A 16,298-nucleotide genomic window follows, 5' to 3' on the forward strand; every position below is an offset into this window, starting at 1 on the left:
CACTGGTCCTCAAGATACATGTTGGCTATCCTCTATGACTCCCATGGTGTAGCCCCCGGACAGAAGTCTAGGTTTTTGCCATAGCTTGTCATTAAGAAGTTGATGGGTACTATACTGCCTAGAATAGATCATTTACCAGTTGTATAGAGTTTTGGTGTTAGTACCTACTTGTCATTCAGAAGATGGGGGTTCAAGGTAAGCATTATGTGGTAGTAAGTGGTCAGACTACCCAAGATCCACACTAGCTGTGGATCTTTTAGCCTGTCACAACTGCATCTGGCCTAACCAATAGAGGGGAGCCTAGAGACCACACCCCCTCCATTCAACCCCCTGAAGTGTGAGGTGAAGGTGATTGTCTAAGTGAAGATTGTCATTTGTGCGAAACAGTGACTGCCACAAAATATGGAGGTCATCTGCAACAACTACAACCTGATCAGACAAAAGTCTCTCCCATGGTCCAAAACAACATGGTGCGCCTCTAGCCTGTTAATTGTGCTATGATACTGTAAATTCACACTTTCACAGTCTCAGAGTTAGATGGACTCCCAGCAAGAAATTACCATAATTATGGTATTTCATGACTGAGTTAATAAACGGGTCAGGAATGTGAACACAATAAATGCATCTCATCAGTTCTTAGTTGGATTTCTTCTCACACCTCAGGAGGGTGCAAGCAGAAATCCTCTAGTCAGCGCAGTCAATTGAATAGCTCCGGGAATTCATCGCACTGAATTGAATTGCCCCTTTTATGTCTAGAGAAACAATATGCCAAAGCAAGTCCTGTGGTGTTACCCGGTGATGTGCCAGTTATTCTAACCTCAGCTGTTACCTGTAAAAGAGTGATTGTACCATAACAAATCTTGGTAGCGTAAAAGAAACAGCTGACCCTCGGTAGAATGTACATAGTGGGCCAAATCTGCTCTATTTCTGGATGGCATGAGGCACAAAGCTGGCAGCAGTCTTTCAGGGATGGAGAGGTGTAGTGTGAATTGGCATAAAGGATTAATGTACAAGCTACTGCAGTAGATAGACCATTTGGAGAAACATTCAACTAGTGACTGAAGATTAATTCCTCTGCATGGACACCAGAGGAGAAACCAAACTGTTCCTTGCACAGTATCAGATGTCTGTAACCCCTGCAAATCCTCTAGAACTCCAATGCTCGCCCTCCCTTCTTGTTCTCAGGGAACCTTTTCAGCAGCTTAAATAGGTACCTTATGAATTCAAGAAAAACGTACATCCACACTGTTATATTATGCCACTTCGTATCAGGTGGCTTTGTCTGCTGTCACTGCAGAAGTAGTAGGATTCCACAGGGATCCAAAATGACCAGAGTACATAATTGACGCGAGAACTGGTTTGATATTTTGTGCCACAGGGAAGCAGCTCAATAGGAATCTGAAGTAAAAGCTATGGGATTTTGTTATTTCAGAAAGGGCTAGAGACACCATCTTCCACAAACCAATATTTGCTTATCTGGAAGACAACTTCTTCTCCATGAAATTACTCTATGGTTGCACATTCTGTGGTATCTAATGACCTCTTTTGAAAGTTTGCCAACAAAGGATATTTTCATGGTCCATGGAGCAAGTAGTGCCCAGCATGAGCTCATGAAATTTGTATAAATTGACCATCCCATATCACAGCCCAAGCAGGAATAGCCAAAGATGCCAATTCTGATGCCCACATATCAGAACAAGGTCCTCGTTACTAGAGCTGTGCCGTACACAGTTTCAAAACACTTTATGCAATTGCTGTGATTTCATAGTCCCTAAACAAATTGAAGGGAAAGGTGATAGTATGTGGCTGTATACATGCAACTTTACAAATCATTTTTCATAGTAAAAATACTAATACTGGTGGAGGATCAGAAGGCCATGGGTGAAGTAGACTGCAACACTCCTCTCAAGTGTGGAAAAAATAAAAGTAGGCATTGTCAAAGGAGTGCACACTAACCTAGCAATGGCAGAACATGGTAGTGTTTTGACACCAGCACTCCAATTCCACAGGCAAGGATTGCTGTGTAGAAGCAAATGATCTTTGGGTAGTGCTGGCTGGAGAACGAAGGCGTACCACTACTGATCCCTGGGCTCCAATATTGGCAAGGACAGTATATGCATGATCTTGAATTAAGTCTCTTGGAGACTAATTTGGCATTGTGGAGTAATGGAGGGCAGTCTATATGGAAAATTTAAAGTTGGAATCCCACACAACAGACTTAAGCGACACCAGAACAAAAAGGTGACAAATACTGTCCTGGTTCTGGCTGTTCATAGAGTAGCCAGGAGACCACCACTACCCACCTCTAATGTCATTGTATAATGTAGGAAAATTATCTATGTTGATCCTCCATATTAGACAGACTGCATAAATGAGGCTTTACACTCCCCCACCGCTCTTCTCCAGCACTGTTTAAATAAGAGTATCTCACATCCCACGTAGTTTTTTGTTAGCGTTATCAAGCAATCATCATCACGAAAATCCTGGCATGTTCCTGGGACCAATAGAGAGAGAACTCTCATTACTCTTCAGACTATTGTGCATTGATCTCAGTCCTGCCTCAGCATACCTGCCCCACAACCAGGGTCACAAACTGTCCAAGCAGTGGCAATAGGTTGCGGACTGACCACAAAAACCCATGCTGCTGCTAAACAATTGGGGTGGTAGAATAAGCCCATCACACCATGCAGTACTTTTATTTTTCCCTTACAAAAAAGGACTTTCCAAACTAAGAGTGTATCACAGCAAAGACGCCTACTGTCTGGATCAGGTGATACCCATTATGGTGTCTCTCAAGAGAACTTATTTAAACTGTGCTGATATATCTTCCATTCAACTTGTCAATGACAGTCTGAGACCACCACAGTTCTAACATTTGGGAGAAGAGGGGATTAAAAGGAATAAACTGTTGCACAAGTTGCCCTTTAAGGTGTTTAAATAAATCACATCTGAGTCTTAAATGAACATTACACTGGAAAACACTTAGATTAAAATGTTTTGTTCAAGAAAAAAGTAGAAAGTACATTTATACATGTTAAGTGTCCAAAAAAACCACACAAAATAACACTTTAAAATGGTCTCACAATGTAACAAAATCCCAAGACAAGTTTTAAATAAGGTGCAGCCCCACAGTTTTAACACTGAGGGCAAATCAGGAAATATAAAAGGTTGTACAGTATTAAACATGGTGCAAAAGATAAAAGAAAATCAAGTATGAGACTAAAGCGGTCCATATACGGTGCGATATGCACTATGTATGACGACGGCCGATCCGATGCCCGACATATCGGGCGGTCCTCACACACGGAGCGAAGTGGTGGCCGACCGACCGATATGCCGGCACCTCCATCCCTCACCCGCATAGCGCAACATGAAGTCGTACATCGCATCCCCTGATCGAGTGAATTTCCGTAAGATCTGGGGATGCGATGTGTGACCCCACGGGACGATATCATGCCCATACACGGTACGATATAGCAGCTGTATCGTGCCAATCCGTCGGATCGGCTACTATATCGCACAGTGTATGGCCGGCTTTAGACAAATGTTTCTCATTTGGTGGAGACGAGAAAACATCCCATCGTTCTTCCTGTTTAAAGAGGTGAGTGGATGAATGTGTTCTGTAACAATCTTCTGAAAAATTACTTTTTTTTAATGGATCAAGGTGTTATGACCTAGGGATCATAGTAACAATGTTATTTTAAATGCTGGTAATATTTAGAATTAATGATAAATTATTTATTTCTTCTAAATTTAACCGAAAACCTTCATCCACTCGCCTCTTCGTTTGTTTTCTAGTTGCAGGTATCTGAGCCAGGTTTATGCTAGATATCAGCACGTGTGTAATGCAGACTTACTGTTACTAGTACAGGGATATCATGACATCAGTTCCAGGAAGCTTTACCTTCTAAATCAGAACATGTCCTGGACGCACCTTGGGCCTGCAGATCCTACAGAGGTAAAAATAATGTACCTGTGTGTAATGTTGTGCACTTAGGAACACTATTTGCTTCAAATCGTTATTTTAGGTCTGTTATTCGCTGGACAGTAAAGTGCCAGCAAAGTATGGAAATTATTTATTGTAGACTAATAGCTAAGGCATTTAAGGGTTTGTATATATAGACAGCAGTTATATAGTATAGAAACTAGAGATGAGCAGTTTGTTTTTCTCTCTGTTCTTTTCGCCAAATTAGCAAGTAAGTTCGTATTTATCTTATTGGCTATCCACAACATTTGAGATCCGGACAAAAACAAGTTAAACCAAACCACTCATCTCTAATGGAAACTAGAAAATACCTGTATGGCAGTGCGTGTACCAAATGTTTCTGTTACCTAGGAGTCAGGATGTTGCTTAGCCACATGGAAGTTCAGGCTCCTATGCACACTCTTCTCTTTACCAATCATATTTCAGAGGCAAGGCCTTACTTGCACTTTAATGAGAACAAACCCTAGCGTTAACACTGTCAGACATTATTAAAGACGACATCAGAGATTGTGGAAGATGTTAAAGCCAATAAGTTTCCAAGTCCCCTTATGGAGAATGTCTGGCTCAGGAAAAAGCAGAAAGCCCCTCAGCTTTCTATAGATTATCCCATACTTTTTCCCTCTGCCTCATAACACTGTAATCAAAGTCTCTCCCATGCATATTTAAAACAGAAAACAGTTGTCTGTATAAAATGTGTCGAGAGGCAGGAAATGAAAACTGCAGTCAGTAGATGTATAAAGTAAACATTTCTGTTATAGTAAACATAATATATTGATCATTTTAAAATTGTGAGTGTACCTTAAAAACGATCAATTACTGGCACATACCTCAAGTCTCTAGAAGAATCTCACCTCCATTTATTATTTCATATACATCCATATTTTGAGTTTTACATACAAAAGAAAAAAAATTCAACCTGACAAATGTTTACAAAGAAGATATCTTGAAAGAGAATCCGGCCTGGCGCCTTCAGCGCAGGGCAGTCTGGTTTCTTCATTCGAAAACAGTCTGTAGTCATCGGCCTTTTTGTTTTGCGATTTCTTTTTCTTCGCAAGAGTTATTTTTTTTCCCCCATCAACATGAACAAAAGATTCAGATCTGAGTGTGCACAAATATACAGGTAGCATCTCCTTTCATAGAAAGAAAAGACTTGTACTTCTTAGTTTCATTTTTTAATTATAGGAATTGTGTTAAAATACAGGACAAATTAAATGGATACGGTCCAATTTGCCTTTTTTTTTCCACTCTTTCATTTTAGAAAATTTTTTTCTTTTTTAATAAGAAAAAATAATTAGTCGACAAATGAAGGTAGCAATAAAAAAGTGTCTCTGAACAATAAATAAATACAGTCAAAAAAGTTATCTGTGTGAACGTTAAACCAGCTTCTTCATTGAAGAACATGCGACCTGACACATGGAGCAGAGTCCACTGCATCGCTTTAGCTACTGCCCCCACTTCAGAACATCTCTTCCTGCTTTGTCGCAAGGATACATTTATTTAATTTGGAGCAAAAAAGGAGATGAGTGCCGCCCGCTTACCCCTTTTTCTTTATCTCCTTTGTCCTTTGGACAAATTAAGCCAAGAATCCTATTTGACTGAAGTGCAGAATATAAAGTTTGTTGAGCTCTGTTGGCTGACATGCCAAGTTCACAAGAGTGAGTGAGCGGGTCCGTTGCTCGTTCCATTTAACAGGCTGACTGCAGCTTGTTGTTATGAGACCTGTACGGTACACAAAACGTCAGGATTTACACAGAGAACAACTGTCTGATCATTCACTTTCAGTGAGCAAAACCAATGTCTATTTCATAAAAGAATGTCGGGGACACTATGGTTGGATGAAACATGTGATGATCTGCAACTGGAGACCTGCCATAATTATCCAACAATTGTAAACAGTCCAACCCAGCCACCCACAAGTCGACATGAGGTGATCAACTAAGATTTGGCGATCAGGTTATTTGGAAAACAGGGAAGGAAACAAACAAGAAACATACATACATGATGAAAATAGTCTACACGTCATCAACTTGAGTGGCTTATGGGATATTCACAAATGATGTCAGAAAAATTATACAATATATGTACAAAATATATACTATGTTACAATGATTGGTGCATGTCTGCAGTCAGGAAACCACAGTGGGTTCATACAATTAAATACAGATCCAGGCACTTTTCCCCATGTCCTCAGCACAGTATACAAAGTTACATGGTAATTGTTGTAAATGAAGTGTCCAGTGGTGCAGTGTTGATGGCAGGGGTAAGACGACGGATTTGTATTGTCTTTCAAACAATAGAGAAAAATAAAAACAAATTGATGGAGACAATATCCAACATCCAGCTGTACTGGCTACAAGAATCACAATCTGCAAGAGAAGAGAGACAGAGCATGCGATGAGATGAGCACACCGACAGTGACTGCTCTACGTACAGGGGACAGTGGCTACACAGCAGGCACTTTTGGAAGCTGCTTATGGACATATGAGGACGAAAATGACAGGTGAAGGGGCTAAGCTTTCATGTCTCCTCTCCAGACTGAAGAACCTTAACTAATGGTACAGACAATATGATTGATAAGAGGGACACCAATGCAGGAGAAAATATGAACATATACCCATTTGATATTTTTAAGGTTACTTCCCCCCCCCCCTCAACTGTGAATAATATAGCGTACGGGCCTGTAGTTACATAAACAAAATCACTTCCACAGTAGTCTCATTTGATAATCTCTTCTATTTACTCAATTATCTTGCCGAAAACTACCTAGTTCAGAGGGTTTTTAATTACAAACCTAAAGTACCCAAATAGGTCATGTATTGAGGATTTCTTTAATCATGCACAGGTGAGTTAATATTAATTGCTGGGTCAGTAATTATTCCACGCGCTTTCATGGACAGAAATAGTGAGAACATGTCCTATAAAAATACCTGAAAATTGGAGATGAAAACCCCTGCACTAGTGTAATGGGGTTGGTATGGGATGCCGACGATCAGAACAGTGACAGCGGCATACCAACAGTCAGAATCCAGATAGATTTCTGTAAGTATTATAACCCTTACCCTAAAGATGGCTACACACTGACAGATATACTGGGTGATCAATTGATCAGCCAATATATCTGGTGCCTGTCGGCCAGTCTGTGCCAGCGATATGTTTATGAACGACGTCGTTCACAGACACATCGCGTCGGCTCTGCTGCACAGCCAATGGCAGATGTATCTGCAGATATATCTGTCCAGCTGCCTGGAAGATGATGGTCGTTCAGTGTATATGAACGACCATCATCTACAGATATATCTGCAGATCACTCAATCTGCAGATATATCTGCTAAGTATGTACCCACCTTAACTCTCCCCCCTAACCCTAATAATTACCTCCGCAATCTGTTGGTATTCTGATAGTCGGGATGCCGCTGTCAGTATTGTGACTGTCGGGTTGCGGACTACATCCCGTGTACGGTCATCACTGTTAGCTAATTAGTGGTTGTATGTCCACCCGGTTTACATGGGTTTTCTTCAGGTGCGTACTGGTGTGAGAGTCTTAAAATAAAGCTTTCAATCTGCATTCTATTTAAGTACTGCATATGTTGGTGCTATATAAATATTTTTTTTTATTTATATTGACACCTGTTGACTTTCTTTGAGCCACTATAAAAGCCTTTTACAGCAGTCAATCTCACCCAATAACATTCTATTTACTTAAATAGTTCTGCTACAGGTGAAAGGTAACACAAATTAAATGCAAATTACCAACATTTATTAATTCTGTTCCCATATAAAGTATCTAATGGAGAAATCTAGTTACAGAAAAGTATACATACAGGCTTTCCTTATGTTGACTGACTGCTACAAAAAGCATTTAAAAGCCTATTTGAAGTTCCACTAATTACAAGTTGTCTTATCAGGAAAGTGTGTTTCCTATCAGCCATTTGTTTGGAAGGAAGAAAGGAGGGAACAGAAAGACCCAAAGGTTACTCCCCCTTTCTACAGCCCCCGCCCCAGACTAATGTAGGTAGAAGTTTAGCCATTTCTTATCAGGGTAATGAGCTAAAGGAATCACTGAGGACAACCATGGCTGCAACAGAAAAATCTTTATTTAAAGATAGAACATAAAAAACCCAGAAAAATTATTTACTTTTAATTTGTACACACGACACATATGGAGAAGATTTCAAGAGCATAGTATATATTTGTATGTACAGCCATGGCCAAAGGTTTTGAGAATGACACAAGTATTGGTTATCACAAAGTTTGCTGCTTCAGTGTTTTTAGACCTTTTTGTCAGATGTTACTATGGTATACTGAGGTAAAATTACAAGCATTTCATAAGTGTCAAAGGCTTTTATTGACAACTACATTAAGTTTATGCAAAGAGTCAATATTTGCAGTGTTGACCCTTCTTTTTCAAGACCTCTATAATTCGCCCTGGCATGCTGTCAATCAACTTCTGGGCCACATACTGACTGATGGCCGCCCATTCTTGCCTAATCAATGCTTGGAGTTTGTCAGAATTTGTGGGTTTTTGTTTGTCCACCCGCCTCTTGAGGATTGACCACAAGTTCTCAATGGGATTAAGGTCTGGGGAGCTTCCTGGCCATGGACTCAAAATTTCAATGTTTTGTTCCCCGAGCCACTTAGTTATTACTTTTGCCTTATGGCAAGGTGCTCCATCATGCTGGAAAAGGCATTGTTCATCACCATACTGTTCTTGGATGGTTGGGAGAAGTTGCTCTTGGAGGATGTTTTGATACTATTCTTTATTCATGGCTGTGTTCTTAGGCAAAATTGTGACTGAGCCCTCTCCCTTGGCTGAGAAGCAACCCCACACATGAATGGTCTCAGGATGCTTTACTGTTGGCATGACACAGGACGAAGACTTTTGGAGGATGGCCTGGTGTCAAGCAGGGCAGCAAAGAAGCCACTTCTCTCCAGGAAAAACATCATCGGGGACAGACTAATATTCTGAAAAAAATACAGGGATTGGACTGCTGAGCACTGGGGTAAAGTTATTTTCTCTGATGAATCCACTTTCAGATTGTTTGGGGCATCTGGAAAAATGCTTGTCCGGAGAAGGAAAGGTGAGCACTACCATCAGTCCTGTGTCATGCCAGCAGTAAAGCATCCGGAGACCATTCATGTGTGGGATTGCTTCTCAGCCAAGGGAGTGGGCTCACTCACAATTTTGCCTAAGAACACAGCTATGAATAAAGAGTGGTACCAAAACATTCTCCAAGAGCAACTTCTCCCAACCATCCAAGAACAGTATGGTGATGAACAATGCCTTTTCCAACATGATGGAGCACCTTGCCATAAAGCAAAAGTGATAACTAAGTGGCTCAGGGAACAAAACATCGAAATTTTGGGTCCATGGCCAGGAAACTCCCCAGACCTTAATCCCATTGAGAACTTGTGGTCAATCCTCAAGAGGCGGGTGGACAAACAAAAACCCACAAATTCTGACAAACTCCAAGCATTGATTAGACAAGAATGGGCGCCCATCAGTCAATATGTGGCCCAGAAGTTGATTGACAGCATGCCAGGGCAAATTGCAGAGGTCTTGAAAAAGAAGGGTTAACACTGCAAATATTGACTCTTTACATAAACTTAATGTAATTGTCAATAAAAGCCTTTGACACTTATGAAATGCTTGTAATTTTACTTCAGTATACCATAGTAACATCTGACAAAAAGGTCTAAAAACACTGAAGCAGCAAATTTTGTGAAAAAAAATACTTGTGTCACTCTCAAAACTTTTGGCCATGGCTGTACTCTAAAATCTTAAATGGACCACACTAAAATTCTGTACAGCAGTGGTTCACAAACTGGATGCTGCGGGGCACTTGCAGTGTTGGTTGTCCAGGAACAAATCAAATTATTTATGGTCCATGAGATAGGCAAAACCAGTGCATGTGGCTGCCAAACATAAAATATGTGGACAAACGGAGTAACAACCCTGTCCAAAACCACATAAATTACAGGTAATAACAATTTACTTAATTTAATAATTTTTGCAGAATTTCTCAAAAAACTTTTGTGCCTAAGGGTGTCGTGAAAAAAAATGCTGATACACTAGGACGCTGTGATTCAAAAAAGTTTGGGAACCACTGCTGTACAAACAGAGAAGTGTATGACTATAAAGTCACAGTTACCAGGAAAGACTGTCACTCACCTGCTGGCCTTGAATGCTTTCAATTTCTGTACAAAAAAGGACTCTAGAACCTCAGCACTCTGATAAAAAGTGGACTCACTGGGATTGTAATAACGACAATTATCAAATATTTTGGTCATGTCAGCAACAAACTCAGTCAGCTTTTTGTAGTATCGGGTGCGTATTCTCTCCTCCATGGTGGACAGGTCTGCGAAAAGGAACAATCATTAACAGCATTAGTATACAGTGCTGTCACATTTCAAAAGTAAATCTGGAGACCCAGCCATGCCACAGAGGGGCTAAGGATTTACCTACTTTGTATCTACAATTGCAGGATCAGTAAAACTAAAAAGCATCTGAAAAATCACCTCTCAATGTGTATCTCATGACAGACAACTAAATGTCCAGTCAGCAGGTGGCCAGCATTAACAGATTACAAAACTGCAGCACAAAGTAATGCAAGCGAACATTTGCAAGGTGACTATACAGAGGTGGATTACAATTATGATGGCAGGAAGAAGATGAGTAAAGAAACATCCTGCAAGCACTAGAGAAATCCATTATGTAGTTAATTTAAGTTTTAAATTGAACAAGTCTATTAACCAACAACAGAGAAACTTGGGAGTAAGTCAGTGCATCTCCCATTATGTTCCCACACTAAGAGAGCAAGGGTCTGGAGTCCAGCAGTCAAGTCTACGTGACAAGGTTAATAAACCCCATAACAAGCCCAACCAAGCAAACTTTAATTGACACTGCTGTTCAGGAGCATTCCAGTCTTGTGTTTGTCCTTCCTGTTAACCCACTGAGGGTCATAAAATGTCAGTGCACAGAGTGAGACCCTGTGATGTGAGCTACTGGACTGTGACAAACTGTCTCCACCTCCATCAGAAAGCCAAGACAGACAACAAACAAACAGTGTCTGAATTTACTGCACTGTAAATGTTTTATTATTACTATTTTCCAAACCTCTGAGAAAAACAGGTTTTTCCGAAACACTCTCCACAAATTGACATCTAAACACAGTACTTGGCTCAAATCCTGCTCTATTCCAACATATTTATAGCATATACTCTACAGTAATACTATTGTATGGAGTAGGCTATGCATGCCCAGAAAAAGGAGTCACCTCAACAAAAAGGAGAGAAGGGCAACCAGTGTCAAGAGGGGACTAAGTGTCAATAACATTGCCCCAATATGTTCAGAGTTCAAAGCAATCATTGAAATGATCAATGGTACCAGTAGTAGTAGTAATAATCATCATCAGAAATGAGGGGCTCAGAGGCAATTATTAAAGTGCTTTCCTCAGACAGGATTCTATTATGTCATACATAAATTGAGCTAGAAAACAGAAAGGTGACATAAAAATGAATTCCTAAAAAGCTATGTAAACATTCTATTGGCTATTCATATACTTTGGAACTGGATAACGTCACATCATGGGAGTTTACTTCTAGATAATCTTATTTACAGACTAACCCATTGGTTCCTTGATAACAATATAATAATCTGGTGCATCTTCCGGATCCACAGCCTCCAGGAATGGCCAGGCCATTTTGTGTGTCTACAGGAAGATAGAAATGAATAAATAACTAACTAAATACTCGATTACATTTTCCCCTTTGTAATTTTAATGGCCTGCAGAATGCAGGCATTGGCAAGTTCCGTGTCAGCGTGCCTGGTGTTTTAAAGTAGCAGTCATTTAAAAGGCAAAATCAACCTGGTTTTGTCTCTTAAATGAATGCTACTTTAATATTTTGGGAAGTCTCATACAGAACTCGCCAATGCCTGCAGTCCGCAGGCTATTATATTTACCCCTAAGCCTTGAAACTCCTCCCTATATAACCGCACTGCTGATAGGAAACCAGTTATTTTGTGTCTCACATAACAAAAGAGAAGGAACAACAAATGGGAAAACTATTTTCCAGATTTCTCTCATGGAGCACTTAGTGTGGCATGTTCTAATTAGATCTTCATGGCCATTCAACATTTTATTGCAAGGTTTACAGCTTTTTTTTGTAGGGGGATGTGTGCTTAGCTGAGGGAACTCCCCTATGAACCGGGCCAAAGGCCTAGCACCAGCACAATCGATGGCAGGACAGTTCCCCTGACAATAGACCCCCTTCCCCACTAGAGCAGGCTATTACAGTGTTGGGGGGTCCTGCACCTATTGCCAATGTGTACTCCCTGGAAAGGAGCTGACCAATTCTTCAGACACCCTTATCTTTCATGCCAGTGGGGAGAGAGCAGTATAGTTACCCTACCCTGCACCTCTGGTGCATGTCCTGTGCTCTTCTCACTCCACCAAGTAGTAAATGGCACCAGATCACTACCTGCAGCAGTAGTGACCGGCTTCCTGGAGAGCATCCCATATAATTAATGACAGAGGCAACTAAAGGGGGTACTGCAAGTACACCTCCTTACTATGCATCAGGCATCTCAGAGCCGCCACCACTGTGCATGTGCAGCTAAACTGCAATGGCAATGAAATGGTTTAAATTTAGAAATTAAAAAATATGCTGTCATAGGAAGCAGTGTGCAAAGAACCACCCACTCCTCTGTTCACTTTAAAAGAATGGCAAAGGTGTAGAGGGAGGAGCGTTTAAAGCCATAAGCTGGGTACACACTGGAGTGGTGTGCACCCGGACAATATGGGGGCCGATATCTCTTATCCGTGGTACACATCAGAACGATGTAATGAAAGATTCCGTCCTTCATTACCTTACATGTCGCCGCATGAGATACTGTCCATTTGGCCGTGCAGTACGGCCGACCAGAAGATATCTCTAACAACCGGAGGAGCGCGCAGATTGGCCGTATGCACTGAACGATCCGGCCGATATAGTGTTCAGATTCGGCCAGAAATTACATATCAGGCCGCTATTGCTCCAGTGTGTACCCAGCTTTCCCTCGTAGCTGATCCTCTGCCTACCATGGTCTCGTCTCCCGTGCCACCAAGTTAGGCAAAATAGAAAAAAAATCTAGTTGTCATGCTTCAACCGAAGGGATTAAGGGACTGGTCTGAAATACGATGAAATAGACTAATTTGAGGACCATCTGTTTTGAGCTTCTCTGGTATTCAAAGAGGCTGTTTCCTCACATTAAAACGGTGTTGTTAGTATAGCCAGTATGAAAGGAAATATTCAAGGGGTGAAACTACCCCTCAACTACAAAGTTTTGTTTAGTTTTCAGGTGGAAATAACTTGCTATGCAACCTGCATAAATGGCTTTTATTCACAAAACATTAGGTAACATTTTACTCACTTATATGCTCCTAGAAAAAAAGGGAAGGTAACATTTTCTAATTCAGGGTTATTTCCACTTAACTTTACATCAAAGTTGAGAAGAACACAGCGCTTTGCCTCCATAGAGGATTATTTCCATTGTGACCAATTAATCCTAATTGTATTATACATGTAAGCATATATAGTAATTCATTGGCAGCATTTTAGCTGATTTAACTATCTTGTTTTCTGTATAACATTTTGTCAGGGACTCTTTGAAGGCTCAATATTCATTTACTCAACCTGTAATGATCTCAGGACCCTCTTCAAACCCTCATAATCTTTGTCGGTCAGAGGGCTGAGCACAGTCATGGCATCTTCTGTGGACTGACATTCTGGACACACATATTCATCTATGTACTCTGCTTCGCTTTGTAAAATTCCAACACAGCGTCCGTGAAACCAGTTCTGACAGCGATCACAGCCAATGTAAAATCTGTGCACACCAACATAAAACACAAGTGTTTAAAATATCAATGGCAGTCGCAATTGAAAAATACTTTAAAAAGAAAATAACTATATAATATAAGCAGTATAAGGACGTGCGCCACACAACCACAACATATAAATCTTAACTTTGTCTAAAGAATTGTTACAGCCAATGCCCCTAAGCAAAGTTGAGTGTATGTGGCCTGTGTTTTCATAGCTGCAGTACACAGTGCCAGACTAGTAGAGTGCAGAAGAGGTTGTCAAATGCTTTAGAACAAAGAAATCCTTTAAAAGCGAATCAAATTCCAGATGAGACAAAAAAGGTATGATGCTCAGCTGTCATTGGTCCAGAAAACATGCATCAAGTATTATGTATGAGAAAGATCGTTCTTGTGAGAAATTCCCTTCCCTTGGGGTCTGCAGGAGAGCAAGTATGTCCCCAATAGCAGCAAGAGGATCAAAGCATGCTCTAGTCAGGTTAAGAAGGGTACTGAGCTAAGGAAAGTGTAAGAGATAAGCATCTGATGTACATATCCAACGAGCGCTGTCTAGTTAGTGCAAAAAAGTTCACCAGAACTCACTGTGAATCATCATAAGGCGTTCTGCAGATACAATACAACTCCTCACTGTTGCCCTCTTGTGACCGTTTACAATCATTACAGATGTACACATCCACTTTCTTTGCTTCTGTCTCTGTGATGCCAACACATTCTCCGTGATACCAGTTAGCACAAAGCTCACAGCCAATATAGAACCTAGAACATATTCACAATACAATGACCCAATGACAATAATGCTATTTCAGAGAAAACATCCAGGATAGCACAGGATTTCAAACATTTGTAGAGTCCGCAGCTTCCTTGGTGGATAGACAGTCACTCAGAGCAATTACTCCATATAGCAAACAGATAGTCAAATCATCTATGCGTTTCTAGCTTTGCAATGAATGGAAGCAAACATTCTATACAGAGGTGATACAACTCCAGTCTGTACTTATGATGTGTATTTCACTAACAACCCAAAATGTGAAAAGCTCAGAAACTCTTAGTTAGCTGTGCCTCCAGCAATACTACAGTTTTGCATTAACACTTAATTTTTTTTTTTATAAGAGCTCCTGCCTGAAATTAAGAATTTCTACTATGTACTTCCCAAAATACATTATCATCATTATCTTTTATGTATTGGAATGGACTAAAAAATTTGTATCTGCCTGAAACTCCTGGGATAGGACAAACCGATCAGATGTTTCATTTTTATATTAGGGCAGCTGTGTTGTGGTATCTTGTCATTCGGGTGGGGGATAACAGAAATGAAGTGGCATAATTTGCACAGCATCGCTTTATACAGGATACTCCATCACTTTATAGATTATCCCTCAGTTAGGGAAACTAATATGCCAATCCCCATGTTGGTAAGAAATGTCCCGCTCCTGACAGTAAAGTGTGGATGCTACCATTCCATACCTATGATATAACATAGTTTAGCTGTGAGAAACTTTGGTGTCCTATGTAGAGTTGTTCCACCTCTGCACAGAAACAGACACCACTAGATGAGGCTGGTAACGTGGGTATAAAGGCACCATCACATGCAGGAAACACAATGACACATATTGAAATATGTTTCAGGGTTCAGCGAAGCCTGGAATTTCCCTCATCTACTCTCCTCTCACACAAGGGGATTAGTGGGCAGACATGTCCAGCACCACCCTAGTAAGCACTGTACACATTGAGAAATTCTGCTAATCCAGGTTTATCTGACACTACTTTATGACACTGCGCTCTTAAACATTAATCGGCTAACATGACATGAGTTTGACCACCTGTGTACATTGGACTCGTCACAGAAATACATCAGCCAAGCAAAATCTGGATAAACTAAGACCAAGGGAGAGCACAAATGGCTCAGGAGTGATAACTGCATTATTTCACAGCACTGTCTCAGGAGGCACCATGCACAACACAAAACACAAATGAACCAAACCACAAGAATGATCATGACACAGGTATTGCAGATGTTATGTAACATATAACATAAGCATGGCATGGTAAGACAGGATGACTGGTGGGCCTGTCCAAATAGGTCTCTATAACTTACCTTTCGCCTGCCCTGAAACTCTTGGCTTTTTTTAATACAATAAGCAGCTGTAGTTATAAGGTTGAGCCAGTGTGTAAAGACATAATTAATGGTAGAGTTGTAAGTATACTAATGAAAATAAAAATACATTCGATCTTGTGCCACCACTTAAGCTAAGTACTAGGTTGGAGACTAGGACACAAATTATCTGGGTAAACTGTGACCGTATAAAAGTACTCATTTAACTATCAGAAGGAATAGCATGAAGTACAAGCCAAAGGTTAGAAGAGCAGGCTGGGACATCCGATCCAACAGAATCAGGACAGCTACAGGTTACCTAAGCCTGATCTAAAGTAACACGGGCTAGATGATATTACCTATG

The 16,298-nt window shown here is 40.6% G+C and overlaps 1 protein-coding gene across 5 annotated transcripts in view; it reads right to left on the reverse strand.

Moving 5' to 3' along the window:
• Positions 1-4,820: 4,820 nt before the first annotated feature.
• The window catches only part of BPTF (bromodomain PHD finger transcription factor), a 154,667-nt gene continuing 143,189 nt past the window's right edge, over positions 4,821-16,298 (reverse strand). For 3 of the 5 annotated variants that reach the window (XM_088468524.1, XM_088468526.1, XM_088468523.1), the window contains exons 28-32: positions 14,425-14,598; positions 13,658-13,850; positions 11,610-11,694; positions 10,155-10,341; positions 4,821-5,704 (exon numbers count right to left, since the gene is read on the reverse strand). In XM_088468524.1, the coding sequence (XP_088324650.1) occupies positions 5,671-5,704; positions 10,155-10,341; positions 11,610-11,694; positions 13,658-13,850; positions 14,425-14,598 (673 nt within the window). In that variant the 3' untranslated portion in view covers positions 4,821-5,670. Of the gene's footprint in view, positions 6,352-10,154; positions 10,342-11,609; positions 11,695-13,657; positions 13,851-14,424; positions 14,599-16,298 lie in introns of all 5 variants that reach the window. The other 2 variants (XM_088468525.1, XM_088468529.1) reach the window with 2 other exon arrangements.

The sequence above is a fragment of the Taudactylus pleione genome, unplaced genomic scaffold, assembly GCF_031769625.1.
Source record: "Taudactylus pleione unplaced genomic scaffold, aTauple2 ptg000012l, whole genome shotgun sequence".
Lineage (NCBI taxonomy): Eukaryota > Metazoa > Chordata > Amphibia > Anura > Myobatrachidae > Taudactylus > Taudactylus pleione.